A 16,440-nucleotide genomic window follows, 5' to 3' on the forward strand; every position below is an offset into this window, starting at 1 on the left:
TTACTCTCTTCCGCTATATGTCTCTCGTGTTCTATTTTAGCCGCCTTTATTTCGCCTTTACATTTCTTATTACACTCTTTGTAATACTTGAATGCTGCCAATGACCCCTCAGCCTTGTATTTTTTGAAGGCCTTTTCTTTAGTATTGATATGCATTTTTATGTTGGAGTTTAGCCACCCAGGGTTTAGTTTTGCTCTTTTAAATTTATTCCCCTTTGGAATGCACTGGCCAATCCCTTTGTTTAGTATGCTCTTGAAGCACTCCCATTTTTCCTCCGTGTTATTTGTTCCCAGGGTTCTATCCCATTTGATATTTTCTAGCAAAGAGCGCAGTTTTGGGAAATTGGCTCTTTTGAAATTCAGTGTTCTCATATTGCCCTTGTGTTTCCTATTACTATGATTAATACTGAAACGAATTGACCTATGGTCACTGTTTCCTGAGTTGCCCCGAATTTCTATATCCGTGAGCAGGTCTGTATTGTTGGTAATCAGTAGGTCAAGTACTGCATTGTTCCTTGTCGGTGCATTCACCATCTGACCCATGAAATTGTCCTGCAAAACATTTAGGAACTGCTGAGCCTTGGCTGAATGTGCAGTTCCTTCTGCCCAGTCTATATCTGGATAATTAAAGTCCCCCATTATAATGACATTTCCCATCCTTGCTCCCAATCCTATCTGTAAAAGGAGGTCCGCCTCCCCCTCCTCCCTCTGGTTGGGGGGCCTATAGCATATACCCAATATTACTTTCGCTGTCTAAATATTTCTGGATCATATCACTTTTGAGCCATTGTGGATCAATACCACCCCCATTATGGTCAATGTAGTTTTTGGCTGGGCTGTAGTTGTATAGTTTTTATCTGATTTTTCCTAGACATGTGCGGTTAATTTTGTTCTGAATAAATATTCGGATGAATTTCTCATTATTTGGAGATTGGGATATATCCAAATACCTGAATTACAGTATAAACAAAGTTTACTGAATGCTGCCCTGAATTTTGGAAATTCAAATTGAAATTTTAATCAAATTTTGCATCGAATTCCAGTCAATTTCGAACTGAAAACATATTTCTGAAATCAAAGACTGTGAGTGTTATTAGTGTACCATTTCAAAGTAATGCTGTTTTTGTTAAGCTAAAGGTGATTTAACCCGTTCCCGAACTTTTTACTGCGGCAATGTGGCTTTGCTGCGCAAACCAACGTACGTCGGTCGCAAGCAGGCAGCTAGAGGGCGAGCGCTCCTGCCCCCACTTGGCAGCGGGGAGGCCGATGCACGGGTCACGCAGCTCCGATTGCCACCTAGCACCTGGGATCGCTCCCCGCTGAGAGAGAAGAACGGTAGGCTGTTTGTAAACATAACTGACCGTTCTTCTCCCTGGAATGATCATAGAGCTCATGTGATCCTTCTATATAGGATCACAGGTCTCTGTGATCATTTCACAAGCCACGCCCCCCCCCACAGATAGAATCACTCCCATAGGCTCACATTTAACCCCTTGATCACCCACTGGGTTAACTCCTTCCCAGCCAGTGTCATTATTACAGTAACAGTATTCATGCACTGTAAATATCTCCTAAACTGTACATGTTTAGGAGATATTATAGCACCTATAGGTAAGCCTTAATATAGGCTTACCTATAGGTAAAAGTCTTTAAAGCGGAGTTCCGGCCTCAAAAATGACTTTGGGCCATCCGCTTGCTGACATTCACCTGCAAAAGAAATGGATAGTCCCGATTTTTTTTCTTTACTTACCTTGTTTTTGAAGAAAGTATACTCACCTTCCTTCCACTTCCTCCCTCTGCGGCCTGCTTGCGTTGACTGCTGGGAGCTGAACGTCATCGCTCCCAGGAATCAATGCGCCTGCACCGGCCTCGCTCGTCAGTTCCGGTGCAGGCGCATCATTCCCTGCTAAACAGCTTCTGGGCATGCCCAGAAGCTGTGCATGGATGACGCGCTAGCAACCGGAAGTGATGAGCGGGGCCGTTGCAGGGCATTCTGGGACCGAAGAGGACACAGAAGAGGATCGCGCTGGCTTCAGCTGCACACACCTGAGATGGCAGCGCTGGAAAAGACATTTTCAAGGTAAGTATTTCTTCTAAAAGGTAAGTGCAACCTGGGACAGATCAGAGGCTATCCATTATGAAATGTTCTAGCCCTGACTGTCCTGGGGGTATTTTTATCTAAAATTCACCCCCGAGGCCGGAACTCCGCTTAAAAGTGGATTTACAACCACTTTAACCTCCTTAGCGGTAATCCCGAGCGTGACTCTGGGTTGGTTTTTCATATCAGGAGCAGTAACCCCGAGTCACGCTCGGGGTGGATTGCAGAGAGCGCAGCGGTGTTCTCTTACCTTCTCCTGGCGATCCAGCGATGATCTCTCATTGCTGTGACCGCCAGCCGAGAGTCCCGCCGCTCCTCCGTCGGTCTCCGTCGCTCTAAACACTTCCTAGTTCCGTTCCCTGCAGCAGCAATGCTGCATGGGAGCAGAACTAGGGAGGGAAATTAAAAAAAAAAAAAAAAAAAAACGTTGCACAAAACACAAAATTTTAGATATATATATATATATATATATGCATATATATATATATATATATATATATATATGCATATATATATATATATATATATATATATATATATATATATGCGCACACATATATATATATATGTATATATATATATACACCGGTATATATATATATATATGCATATATATATATATATATGTATGCATGTATATATATATATGTATATATATATATATATATATATATGCACACACACATATATCTATATATAATATATAATGCATGAATTATAATCTAATCAATAATATAATTTTATTATATATTAAATAATAAAATAATATTATTGATTCGATTATAATTCACGTGTTTGTGTTTCAAATTTATCACATCTGGGATGTCTACTAGAGTCTTGTTTTGGTCAGGTTTAAGTCAGTAATTACTAAGAATTGTAGGCCTATAATACATAGCGCCAAATTTCCATGAAAAGAATTGTACCGCTTTTGGTATGTAATTCCTGACATAATCATACCGCCAGGGAGGTTAAGGGGGAAAATCTTCTGGACCAGAAGTGGTTAAAGAGTAATTGTAATCATTTGATGAAGATTTTTCTTTTGTTTGTTCACATTTAAATCGAAAAACAAAAACAAGTTTTCGATTGAACTGATTCAAAATGTATCGATTCGAATATTTTGAATAAAAAAAAAACCCGTAAGGCCTCTTTCACACGGAGCGGACCGTATTGCGATCCGCTCTGGCACTTTTTTTTTTTTTTTTTTACGGACACTTGTGTCATCTGGTCCGTATGTCCGCATATCATCCCTTCCGTTTGCGGATGATATACGGACATAATGTATGTCTATGGGATTGTGGATGTCAGCGGATGACATCCGATTTTACGTCCTTTCCGTTTTTTAAACGGAAGAAAAATAGGGTTCTGTTCCGTTCCAAAAAACGGAACTGAACTGAAAGGACGCAAATCGGATGTCAGAGTATGGTCATCCGCTGACATCCGCAATCCCATTGACATGCATTATGTCCGTATATCATCCGCAAACGGATGGGGTGATATATGGACATACGGAACGCCCGTGTGAAAGAGGCCTAAATTTGAAAAAAATAATACTCTGATAAACAAAAATGAATGTTTCTAAAAATAAAAGTGTTCCTGTTCAGCCAGTCTTGCAATTTAAGGCCCCTTTCACACAGGCGGACCGTTCAGATCCGCCTGCCAGTTTTTCAGGCGGACCTGAACGGATGCCCCATGCATCCCTATGGAGCATCGGATGTCAGCGGATCCTTCAAATCTGGACGGATGGAAAACCTATTTTCCTTAAGTCCAGCGGACCGGATCGGATGAGAACGGACAGGCAGTCCATTCTCATCTGATTCCCCCATAGAGGACAGCGCGGGGACCTGACAGCTCCGTCTCTGCACACAGAGCGGAGACAGAGCTGCCATCCGCCTTTTCAGCGGGGGATCGGCGGATCGATCCCCGGTTGAGAAAAGCAGAGTCCGCCGACGGACCGCCAGGTGTGAAAGGGGCCTAAAACACTAGTTCTAGTAATACAATATAACCAGTGCTTTTTTTCTCCGAGAATGGGTGCAGGTACTCCCCTCTTCTGAGTCACTCCTTGTCTCCACTCCCTACCCACCTCCGAGCACTGTCCTTTGGTTCCACCCTCAGCCCACCTCCCAGTACCCTCCCCCGCCCCCCCTTTAGAGAATACAGAACCAAATATCATGTTGTGGTTCTAGGTAATTTCTATGGAATTTGTTAATGATAACTAGAAAAGCAGTAAAATAGATCCCCTGGAATCAGTAACAATAGACACCCCCCCCCAACAATAGATCCCCCCAGCAGCAATAAATCTTCCCCTGCATCAATAGAAAAAACAATAAAATAGATCCACTGCAATCAGCAACAAAAGACCCCCAACAACAATTGTCCCCCAGCAACATTAAATCTTCCCCTGCAACAATCACCCCCCCCCCCCAAATAAATCCTCCCCTGCAACAATAGACCCCCCCCCAACAATAGATCCCCCAGCAGCAATAAATCTTCCCCTGCATCAATAGAAAAAACAATAAAATAGATCCACTGCAATGAGCAACAAAAGACCCCCAACAACAATTGCCCCCCAGCAACAATAAATCCTCCCCTGCAACAATCACCCCCCCCCCACCCAATAACTCCTCCCCTGTAACAATAGACTCCCTATCCCCAACAACAATAGCCCCCCAGCAACAAAAGTTCCCCCAAGCAACAATAAATCCTCCACTGCAAAAAGAAAAAGCCCCACCCACAACAAAATGCCTGCCAGCAACAATAGATCCCCCAGCAGCCAGCATCAATAGGCCCTTCAGCTCACCCCACTGACCCCAGCACCTCTTTGCCATTACATACATTCAGACTGGAGGTTCCGGAACTGCGTTCCCCCGCGTTCCCATTGAAAAAAAGCCCTGAATATAACAATAATATTGTTGCTAAGTATTTATTTAAAAAAAAAAAAAAAAAAAGCCTGTAAAACTAAGCTTATGCAGGAGCTGCTATCAGTACTATGGTAACATAGACTGGGATGTCCCAAAACTAAGGCGTCCCTCCTATAGTGTTGCTTATAGGCTCAAGCCTACTGTGCCTAATGGATAACCCAGCCCTGCCTATACAGACTGGCTGGGGTTTTTTTCGTGGGGTAAAGTGATAATCAACTCAGCAATTCAGCATAAGTCTGTTTTTTTCTTAAAGAATAACAAAAGGCAAAACAGCATGAGATTGGAGATGGATGAGAACCCCCCCCCCCCCCCCCCCCCGTCAGGTTTTATCTTTTTATCTTCCCCTGTGCCCCGTTAAGGAGATTAACTCTTTTACTTGTCCTGTTTACCATTACCACTGAAAGTGAAAGAATCCCAAATTTTGGGTTGTCACCAAAACAGGAACAGAGGGGGATTCTTCCATTGGGGACACCAGTTCTGGTGACAACCAGGGATTCCCACACTTTGGAGGATTTTCCTCTAATTTCCTATTTTAGCTATGGGACAGGAGTGAAGAGATACCACACAGTGGGATACAGATGGCAAGAAAGGGGTTCTAACCCTTCCCCAAATTGTCAAAAAAAAAAAGTTCTACTTTCATAATAACCTGTATTGAGATATTTTACCCAGCAGAGGGAGCCAGCAATTCTGAAATGAAAACCATGCTAAAGCCCAGAATGGAATACTGTAGTTGTAATTGTAGAGCACTGAAAAGAACTGTACTGAGTCTACTGAACCTCTGACATTGTTTCTGATCCAGCAGAGCTTACACTCTAATGTCCCTGTCACTGTTCTTCACACCTGTCCTAGGGGTAGTTACAGCATACGGCCAGCCAGCTTTTGTGTAACTTTTAGATAGAGTGGGAAAAGATTAGAATTACTCTGATGGATCTTTACTGCTAGCTGGGGCTCAGTTACAGAGATGTCCCCTCCCTTTCAATCCCGGTGACAACAATTTCACCTGACAGGAAGTGAGAAAAAGTCTGCAACAGGGACACAGATCACAGTAAAAGGCTGAGAAGGGTTTGCGATCTCCCCTTGCAATTTTTTTTTCCGCCTTTTTACTGCGGCAGTGCGGCCCTCCTGCGCAAACCGACGTAGACCTACGTCAGTCGTGCACCTGCAGCTAGGGGGCGAGCACGCCGCCAGCGGCGCGCTTCCGCCCCCACTCGGCAGCGGGGACTCCGATGCACGGGGCAGGAGGCTCTGATTGCCGCCTGACACTCACGATCGCTCCCTGCTGAGAAAGAAGAACGGTCGGCTGTTATAAACACAGCTGACCGTTCTTCTCCCTGGAATGATCACAGAGCTCCTGTGATCCTTCTATATATGAACACAGGTCTCTATGATCATTTCACAAGCCACGCGCCCCACAGTTAGAATCACTCCCCTAGGCTCATATGTAACCCCTTGATCACCCACAGTGTTAACCCCTTCCCTGCCAGTGTCATTATTACGGTAACAGTGCATATATATATAGCACTGATTACTGTAGTAATGTCACTGGTCCCCCCAAAAGTGTCATAAATGTCAGTCAGGGGTCCGATCTGTCCACTGCAATGTCACAGTCAGCAGTTCGCGCAGCCTGCCACAGTATATCAAGTGGTATAGCAAGTGGTTAAAAATCACAAATTTTTTTATTATATAATATTGTACATTACAAAAATTGGCCTTTACATTTAAAAAAAAGGCAATAGAAATCCCTGTATATGGCTGTATTACATGCACACAATGGTGTCTGTGCAGTTCTTGGCTGCGTTCACAAATGTCTGACACAGATCAGCTTCTGCTGCCTGTCTCCCTTCTTGTCACTTGCTGCAAGTTTACAATGTTGCAGTCCGATCACTGGGGGAGGGGGGGGGGGGTGAGGAAATGCTTCATCCTGCCTGCTGGAAAGCTGATAACATCATCTCAGCCTATGCAAGGTGTCCAGACTGGAGCTCAAGGATAGCCCTTCAATAATGAAGGGTGGAGCTTTTATGAAAAATGATCTGCTTGTATATTGTGGCATGTCAGGAATTTATCCATGGATACATTTAGTCACTAAAAGGCCCACTTTACCACCTTTAGTGCCGGTTCACACTGATGCGCTTGCGATTGTAATGCGAATTTGCGGTGCGAGTTTACCTTGCGTTTTTCCATAGTACAGCGCGATTGCAATGCGAATCGCATTGCGTATAATCATGTTAATTAGCTCAGGTGCGATTTTTGCTCCAGCCAATCCAAATGAAATGGGTGTTAACTTCCGGTGGACTTCCTGGTCTTTATGAGGAGAGTACACCGTGGAGTGTGAGCTGTGGTTTTGTTTGGAGATTACGTTGTGGAGAGTGTGCTGTATTTTGGTGTATTGCCACTATGTTTCATTTGCCTTTGGTCATGGCAGCAGTTGCTACTGCCACTGCTGCAGTCTTGATCAATAAGGACAGGAGGAGGAGAAGGATGAGGATGATGATGATGAGAAGACGAAGGTATTGGGTTCATCCCATAATTTCAAACAGGGAAGAGAGAGGTCAGTTCAATGTCCTCTATCATGATCTCCGGCAACATGAAGAGAAGTTTTTCAACTATACTCGGATGTCTGTTAATAGGTTAGTATGTGAGAGGGAGTCTCTCCTTCTTCTTCTCTCTTTTTGCTGCTTCCCTCTATATCTCTTTTTTCCCCATCTCTCTTTTTCCTCTCTCTCTGTTTTCACCTATATCTACCCCCGAATCATTCCTGAAGCTCCCCACGCCCCCCTTTTGCTTGCCACTTACGTGTGTTGTTTTTTTTTTTAGTTTTGACGAATTACTTGGGCTGCTCTTTTCACGTTTGGAGCGTCAGAACACCACCTTCCGGAACAGTGTTGTGCCTGCTGAAAGATTGCTTGTTACATTACGGTAAGTGTGATATATTTTGTGAAAAGTCATGTATTTTTTTTCTCCATAGTTAGCAATACAGTGAATGCAGACAGATATGATGGCAAAGTTGACTTCAAAAAAAGTTTTTATTTTTTTTTTATTTTGTTGCATGTAACAAGAACAAAGGAACAAAATACAGAAAAATTAGGTCAAAAAAGACAACTTAGGTCAACGTGGCAATACAGTGGCAAGTGTACTATAGATCCAAAAAATTTGGTGAACTCTCCAGATCAAGTGGTGTTGAAGAGCCTGAGGGTGTATGATCCACGGTGTTGGGATATAGCCATGGCACAAGCGGGGATGGAGTTCTATGTGACGGTCCACTTGGGGGCCTATATTGTGGATAGGGTGGAGGTATTTTTGGGGAAAATGCACTAGATTGTGATGGTGGTGGTCTGCTGGAGGGGGGGAAATGGGAAGAAGTGGAGACATCCGGTGTTCTAGTGTGGGGGGGGATTACAGAGGGAATTGGGGAAGGAATAGGATATGGGATTTGGGATCTAGGGGTCTCATGGATGCTCCGATATTGGTCAAAACTTGACGGATAAGGGTTTGTTGGAATGGCAGAATGACTGGGTGTGAAATGAGGGGACCATGGAGTGTCTTGCGGTAACTGTTGTGGTACAGAGAACGAATGTATGCAGTTTTGTACCGCCATTCTCATGTCGAAATACCTTTCAGACGGGACCTCTTTGAGAAGAGGCACCAAGCTATGAGCAAATAGTGTGTGAGGACATTTATGTGCATCTAGTTGCTGGCTGATGCCTGACATAATGTCCACTAAGTGCTTTGTCTGCTCGTCTTCCGCCTCAGCAGTTGCCCTGCTGACTCTCCTCCTGTGGGATGTAGAGCCTCGACTTTGAGGCCTGGTGGAAGGCGTGGAAACGTCAGTTTCCTCAAACTCCTGTTCTGGTTCTTGAGCGGATCCTGACTCATCCAAACTCTGTGACTCGTTAGGAATATTTGAACTACTATTCGAACATGCAAATGCGACGCCTTCTTCCTCATCAACTTGAGCTGCATGCTCCTCCTCCTCCCCTTCCTCCTGCACATTCTCCACCTCCTCCCAACTTGCTTGTGTGCTGCAATGACAAACATGAAACAACTTTTCATCATCCGCTCAAATATATAATTTGAATGATAGGTGGGGATTGGAAGGTGAGGGGGTTGGGGGTGGGGTGAAGAGGGAGGGGGAAGGAAGGATGGGTTAATAGTGAAAGAGAATTTGACAATAAACTTACTTCCGCATTTCTAGAACCGGTAGCAGAAAATCCAGACATCTGGCAAAGGCATAGGGACGCTTAGGGGGGGCACCGGATCCACTTCTCGCCTCACATTCTAGTCTCTTGTACCTTTGCAGGGTATCCTTGAGGCTACGCCATCTTGTTCGTATTAGTAATTCTGTAAGAGAAAAACATGACTAATAATAACTTTCTGTTTTTTATTTCAGGTACCTTGGAACTGGTAATTCTTTTGCAAGCCTGCATTACGAGTTCAAATTGGGGAAATCTACTGTGAGCACAATTGTTCGTGATACCTGTATTGCCATCTGGGAGGTCCTAAGAGATGTGGTGATGAGAAAACCAACCAAAGAGGAGTGGATCTCTGTAGCTGATCTTTTTTGGCAACGCTGCAACTTCCCTAATTGTGTCGGTGCTATAGATGGCAAGCACATTAGGATTGTGAGACCAGTTGGTAGCGGCACCAAATATTTCAATTACAAAAAATATTTTTCTTTGGTTTTGCTGGCAGTGGCGGATGCAAACTACTCATTCATCTACATAGATGTTGGTTCATATGGGAGCAGTTCCGACTCCAGTATTTTTTCCCACTCCAGTTTTGGAAAAATGCTGCGTGAAAAAAGCCTGGACCTCCCACATGAAAGACCACTGCCTGGAACATCTCAGCAAAGCCTCCCATTTGTTTTTGTTGGTGATGAGGCTTTTGCACTTTCGGAACACCTGCTTCGCCCGTATGCTAATCGCTCACTGACTGTTGAAAATAGAGTGTTTAACTACAGGCTCACAAGAGCGCGCAGAGTTGTGGAGTGCAGTTTTGGTATTCTGGCAAATAAGTGGCGCTTTCTACACACGCCACTGACTCTAACCACGGATAACGCCATAATTGCCGTCAAAGCTGCCTGTGTACTCCACAACTTTGTAAGATCGCGAGATGGATACCTCTTCGAGGACTCCCTGATGGATGATATGGAAGGCGCAGAGTGGATCCACACCAGGGGAAACTACAGAGGGGCCAACATCAGGGAGAATTTCACTGACTACTTTATGAGTCCTGCTGGTCAAGTGCCATGGCAGCTTGATTCCATACAATAAAGAGTATTAATTAATTTTTACTGTACTTTGTTTCAATAAATAAACTATTGTTCAAATGTTCAACATTGCGTAATGCATTTCTTTTCGTCTGTGGTTACATACTGAGCATGCATTGTCTTCCACAGAGTCAGATCCCCATTTAAAACTTGGCCCCCCCATAGATCCCCATTTAAAGCTTGGCCCCCCCCACATAGATCCCCATTTAAAACTTGGCCCCCCCACATAGATCCCCATTTAAAACTTGGCCCCCCCACATAGATCCCCATTTAAAACTTGCCCCCCCCCAAAGATCCCCTTAAAACTTGGCCCCCCCCATAGATCCCCTTAAAACTTGGCCCCCCCCCATAGATCCCCTTAAAACATGGCCCCCCCACATAGATCCCCATTTAAAACTTGGCCCCCTCACATAGATCCCCTTAAAACATGGCCCCCCCATAGGAGAATATATACACATACCTTTCTTTTTGCGCTCTTGAGTTGTGAATCCACTCCAGTCCTCATACAGGCTTGCACATATTTCTTCCCACCCTCTTTTCTTCATAGCGTTGTTTTTGTACTCTGCAGTACGGCTGTCCCATATATATGGCCTGGAACGGACAAGCCTGATCAGCTCCTCATTGTCGATCCCAACACGTTTGGGTGCCATGTTTGTTGATGAAGATGTTTGTGGATGTCACATGCAGGCTCGGGACAGGAAATAGGGGGGTGTAGCTGTCGGGACAAACTATACACATATTCGCACATATCTGAACTGTACATGCGAGTTCAGAGCGATTTACATTGATGTCTATGGAGACTAAATTCGCAACGCAGCACTGTAAACTCGCACAAGACCCTTTTTTTCATCGCATCACATTCGCATCTAGATCGCAACGCATAGATGTGAACGACCGTCACGAATGCAATGTATTTTTTAAGTGCATGCGATTGGAGACTTTTTAGAACGCAACGCATTCGCAGTACAAGCGCATCAGTGTGAACCGGCACTTAACCACTTGCCGTCTGCCTGCAGTAATATTACTGCGGCAGAGTGGCTCGTTATCGTCTGACGACGTAGTACTACGTCGTCAGACACTCCCCTTTCTCGGCGGCGCGCGTGCGCCGCCAGAGGCTCGCTCCCGCTGTATTCAGTCACAGCGGGAGTCGGGCCAGGGGAGGAGCAGCGGCGATCTAGTGTGTAAACACAAGCGGGTGGATCTCCTAAGTGACAGGCAGGGTCAGATTGCAGGGTTCAGCATAGCTGAACATGTGATCTGTCCCTGTGTCACTCAGTCACCTCCCCCCACACACGTCAGTAAGCACCAGGCATACATTAACCCCTCCCTCTCCAATAAAATTAACCCCTTCCCTGCCAGTGTCATTTTTACAGTAACAGTGCATATGTATAGCACTGATTACTGCAGTAATGTCACTGGTACCCCCAAAAGTGTCAAAAATGCCAGTCAAGGGTCCGATCTGTCCGCCGCAATGTCGCAGTCCCGCAAAAAAAATCGCAGATTGCCGCCATTACGCGTTAAAAAAAAACACCAAAAATGACAGAAATCTTTCCCTTTGTTAGTAAACGCAATAATTTTTGCGCAAACCAATCAAAATACGCTTATTGTGAATTTTTTTACCAAACATAGGTAGCAGAAAACAAATTGGCCAAAAATTTTAAAAAAATGTAGATTTTTACATTTTTTGGGGGGGGAATTTCATATAAAAAAATGTGAAAAATATTGTTATTTTTTCAAAACTTTTTTTGTTTATCGCACAGGTGATCAAATATCACCAAAAGAAAGCTCTGTTTGTGTGAAATAAAGGACATAAATTTCGTCTGGGTACGGCGTCGCACGACCGCGCAATTGTCAGTTAAAGTCGCACAGCACCGAATCGCAAAAAGTGGCCTGGACGTAAGACAGCAAAATCCTCCGGTGGTAAAGTGGTTAAGAGCGCCTGTCGCACATTTAATGCGGCAGGCTGGCTCTCCTGTGCGAACTGACGTAGCCCTACGTCGGTTTAGCGCGTGGTGCTGGGGGACGCACGCTCGCTGCCTGCCGCATGCTCCCGCCCCCACTAGGCAGCGGGGAAGCCGATCAACAGGGCCGGTGGCCGCAATTGCTGCCGGGCACCCGCGATCGCTCCGCGCTGAGAGAGAAGAACAGTCAGCTGTTGTAAACACAGCCGACCGTCCTTCTCTCTGTAATGATCATAGAGCTCCTGTGATCCTTCTATATAGGAACACAGGTCTCTATGATCATTTACCAAGCCCATCCCCCATACAGTTAGAAAACACTCCCCTAGGCTCACACTTAACCCTTTGTTCACCCCTTGGTTAACCCCTTCCCTGCCAGTGTCATTAGTACAGTAACAGTGATTATTTGCCGCCAGGCTCCCACGATCACTCCCCCGGAAGACAGAACCGCGGTCCGCCGTTGTAAACACGTCTGTCAGCAATCAACACAGGGCTCCTCCTATTTAGGAACACAGAACACAGGTCCCTGTCTTGATTCCATAAGCCCATCCCCCTCACAGCTAGAAAACACCCCCTAGGCTCACACTTAGCCCTTGGTCACCCTTAGGTTAACCCCTTCCCTGCCAGTGTCATTATTACAGTAACAGTGCATATGTTTAGCACTAATTACTGTAGTAATGTCACTGGTACCCCCAAAAGTGTCAAAAATGTCAGTTAGGGGTCCGATCTGTCCGCAGCAATGTCACAGTCCCGTCTAAAAATCGCAGATCGCCGCCATTACTAGTAAAAAAAAAAAAGATAAAAATGACATAAATCTTTCCCCTAGTTTGTAGACGCCATAACTTATGCACAAACCAATCAAAATACGCTTATTGCAATTATTTTTTTTACCAAAAATATGTAGCAGAATACAAATTGGCCTAAAAGGATGAAAAATTTAGATTTTTTAAATTTTTTTTGGGAATGTTATATAGCAGAATGTGAAAAATATTGTTTTTTTCTTTCTTATAAGTGTCGCTCTTTTTTTGTTTATAGCGCAAAAAATAAAAATCGCACAGGTGATTAAATACCACCAAAAGAAAGCTCTATTTGTGGGGGAAAAAGGACATTCATTTTATTTTGGGTACAGCATTGCACGACCGTGCAATTGTCCGTTAAAATAACGCAGTGCCGAATTGCAAAAAATGGCCTGGTCATTAAGGGGGCAAATCCTTCCGGTCCAGAAGTGGTTAATTATGGTTTCTGAGATGCATGCTAATTAATGCGTGGGCTGGAAGGACACACACAGCGGTTCAGGGCAAAGATCAACTCTAACATGTCTTTAAGGGGTTAATGATTGCCCTTATTATTGCTTAGTTGTTTTTGCTGTAGCTTGTTCCACCACCAGGTGGCAGCACAACCTTGAGTTGTTTTTGCTATAGCTCGGTCCGCCACCAGGTGGCAGCGCACTCTGCCTGTTAGCGGAGGAGACCTTTGCCACATTTTTGTCATTCCACCTTGTAGAGGGCCCCTTGGACAAGCATGCCTTTCTCTGTGCAGAGGCCAACTTTTCCATTCTGTGCAGGCCTGACAGAGGAAGCTCTGTGCTCAGGAAGGCAGCGCTCTCTTCAATAATGCACATTTGTACGCTTGTAAAACTGCAGGACGCAGGATAAAATTAAACAAGTTAAAAAGATCTTTAGCGGGTTCAGAGGCAGGCTAGCTATACCGGTGAGAGGGATGCATAGTCTTCTTCAAGTTCTTTTCTTCCTATATAGATGTGATCAAAAATGTAAATTATAATATAACTTTTCTGTTCTTGTATAAAAAAAGTTTGGTTGAATGTTTAACAGGGGAGGACTGGGCCAGGGCCAGGGGGCAGGGGTGCAATTGCTCCCTGGGCCGCTCTGATGCCCTGTAAAAAGGCTGCACCGCTTCTGCCACAGACATGCCTAAAGGACTCCTGGTGAAGAAACGTAAAAAGTCCCCACCACTGACCTACAGAGTGCGGGATGAAGACAACGACATTGCACAAGCCTCCCCCCCCCCAGCATGCATGGTGTAAAATGCATTTGAGCAGAGGCCGGTTTAATACCCCACTGGAAACTCTCCTCCCCTGGCCAGCCCCAACCAAGCTGTCCCAGCTCCCCCCAACTGAACCCCCCGGTCAGGTTGGGAACCAGGATTAAGCTGGTGAGTAAAGAGTACCTGGAGCAGAGCTTCAACCTGGAATGAGGGTCAGGAGAAGGACGGGAAGAGGGAGAGTGGGAGGGGGGCCAAGTCGCTGCACCATGGGCCTCTGGTTTGTACATGCCCCCTGGGCTAAAAGTTGCCAGTCTGCCCCTGATGTCTAATAAGGAAGATCACAAATCTCCAAATTGTGGTTCTACAGGAGGATCTTGAAAATCGACTGGACGGACATGGAAGAGGTGCTGCAAAAATGATGCAAAAACACGTCTGTTGGAAGAGAAAATGTTAAAATTTTGGCCATATCACAAGAAATTTGGCAGGAGAGGAGCTCTGTAGGATTGTGGAAGAGAGCAAAGTAAAAAAGAGAACTGGAAAAGAAGAACATGGTGGATGGATGGCATCCAGGACCAGGGAATCGGGACTAATGCTTGGCTGGGGCTGGGTCGCTGGGCAGGTGGGGCCCCCCCAGCAAGTGGGGCCCCCGGGCAACTTCCCAGCATGCCCATTCGGTAAGATGGCCCTGTCCAGAACCAGAAATGGTGGACAACAATGACCTAAAGCAGAATATTAAAATAGATGTATGGGTTGCTTACCTAGGTGGATGCTGCATCTGTCCCCCAGAGCCTCTAACACTGAGAACCGAGCGATCGAACACGAACACCCCCGATCGCTCAGTTCTCACAGCTCTGTGAGCAGAGAGCTGGTAGTCAGCAGCTCTTTGCTCTGCCCCCCCCCCCCCCCACAGCTGTGAAGGGGGCGGGAGTGGCTGGCGGCTCCCTGAGAGGCTGAGCTGGTTGCCAGTCCAGGCATGTGGGCGGATCCGGACTCCATTTTTGCGATCTCCCCCGAGCCTGGACCGGCTCTGTGACGTCAGCCAACAGCAGGCAGCCCACTGTCTGCTGAAAATGGATCACTGTAGTGCAGAATGAACCACACTCCTGTGATCCACAAGAGAAGTATAGCCAAAGAGCTTTGGCTGTACTTCTCCTTAACCAGACTAAAGAAAATGCCAAATGGGAAGCCATGGTGGAAGCGAAGTTTAAAGCTGAACTCCGGGCAAATTGTACAGCTTGTATAAGAGCAGTGTGACCAGCAAGCATTTAGAGTGGTTCTAAAGGCTGAGAGTGTTTTACCTTCATGCATTCTATTAACCACTTAAGCCCCGGAAGATTTTACCCCCTTCCTGACCAGGGGGTATTTTGCGATTCGGCACTGCGTAACTTTAACGGACAATTGCGCGGTCGTGCGACGCTGTACCTAAACTAATTTGACGTCCTTTTTTTCCCACAAACAGAGCTTTCTTTTGGTGGTATTTGATCACCTGTGCGATTTTTTGATCACGCGCTATAAACAAAAAAAGAGCGTCAATTTTGCAAAAATAACAATATTTTTCACATTTTTTTATATGAAATTCCCCCAAAAAAAAAGTAAAAATCAAAATTTTTTAGAATTTTCGGCCAATTTGTTTTATGCTACATATGTTTGGTAAAAAAAATCGCAAAAAGCGTATTTTGATTGGTTTGCGCAAAAGTTATCGCGTTTACTAACAAAGGGAAAGATTTTTGTCATTTTTGTTGTTTTTTTTTAACGCGTAATGGCGGCGATCTGCGATTTTTTTTGCGGTACTGCGACATTGGGGCGGACAGATCGGACCCTTGACTGACATTTGTGACACTTTTGGGGTTACCAGTGACATTTCTACAGTAATCAGTGCTATACATATGCACTGTTACTGTAAAAATACACTGGTTGTGAAGGGGTTAACTTTATTTGGGAGGGAGGGGCTGTGTGTATCCCTAGGGGCGTGCTTTCTACTGTGATTGGCTGTGGCTTGAGCTGTAAGGACACTGATCAACGGATCTACATACTAGATCCGTTTGATCAGTATCTTTACAGCGAGGAGAATGACAGGTGGCTTGTTTACACAAGCTGCCTGACATTCTCCCTCTCCCCCGACGATCGCCGAGTGACCGGCGGACATCGGGTCCGCTGGTCACACGCGCGGGGGGGTACGTGACCACGCGGGAGCGGG

The 16,440-nt window shown here is 45.3% G+C and overlaps 1 protein-coding gene across 1 annotated transcript in view; it reads left to right on the forward strand.

Moving 5' to 3' along the window:
- Positions 1–9,526: 9,526 nt before the first annotated feature.
- The window catches only part of LOC309556417 (uncharacterized protein), a gene marked incomplete at both ends in the record, with an annotated part of 117,202 nt that continues 110,288 nt past the window's right edge, over positions 9,527–16,440 (forward strand). Inside the window, one exon of the mRNA XM_082258883.1 lies at positions 9,527–10,111. Within this exon, the coding sequence (XP_082115009.1) occupies positions 9,527–10,111 (585 nt within the window). The remainder of the gene's footprint in view (positions 10,112–16,440) is intronic.

The sequence above is a fragment of the Pelophylax lessonae genome (genome assembly GCF_965119305.1).
Source record: "Pelophylax lessonae genome assembly, chromosome: 5".
Classification (NCBI taxonomy): Eukaryota; Metazoa; Chordata; class Amphibia; order Anura; family Ranidae; genus Pelophylax; species Pelophylax lessonae.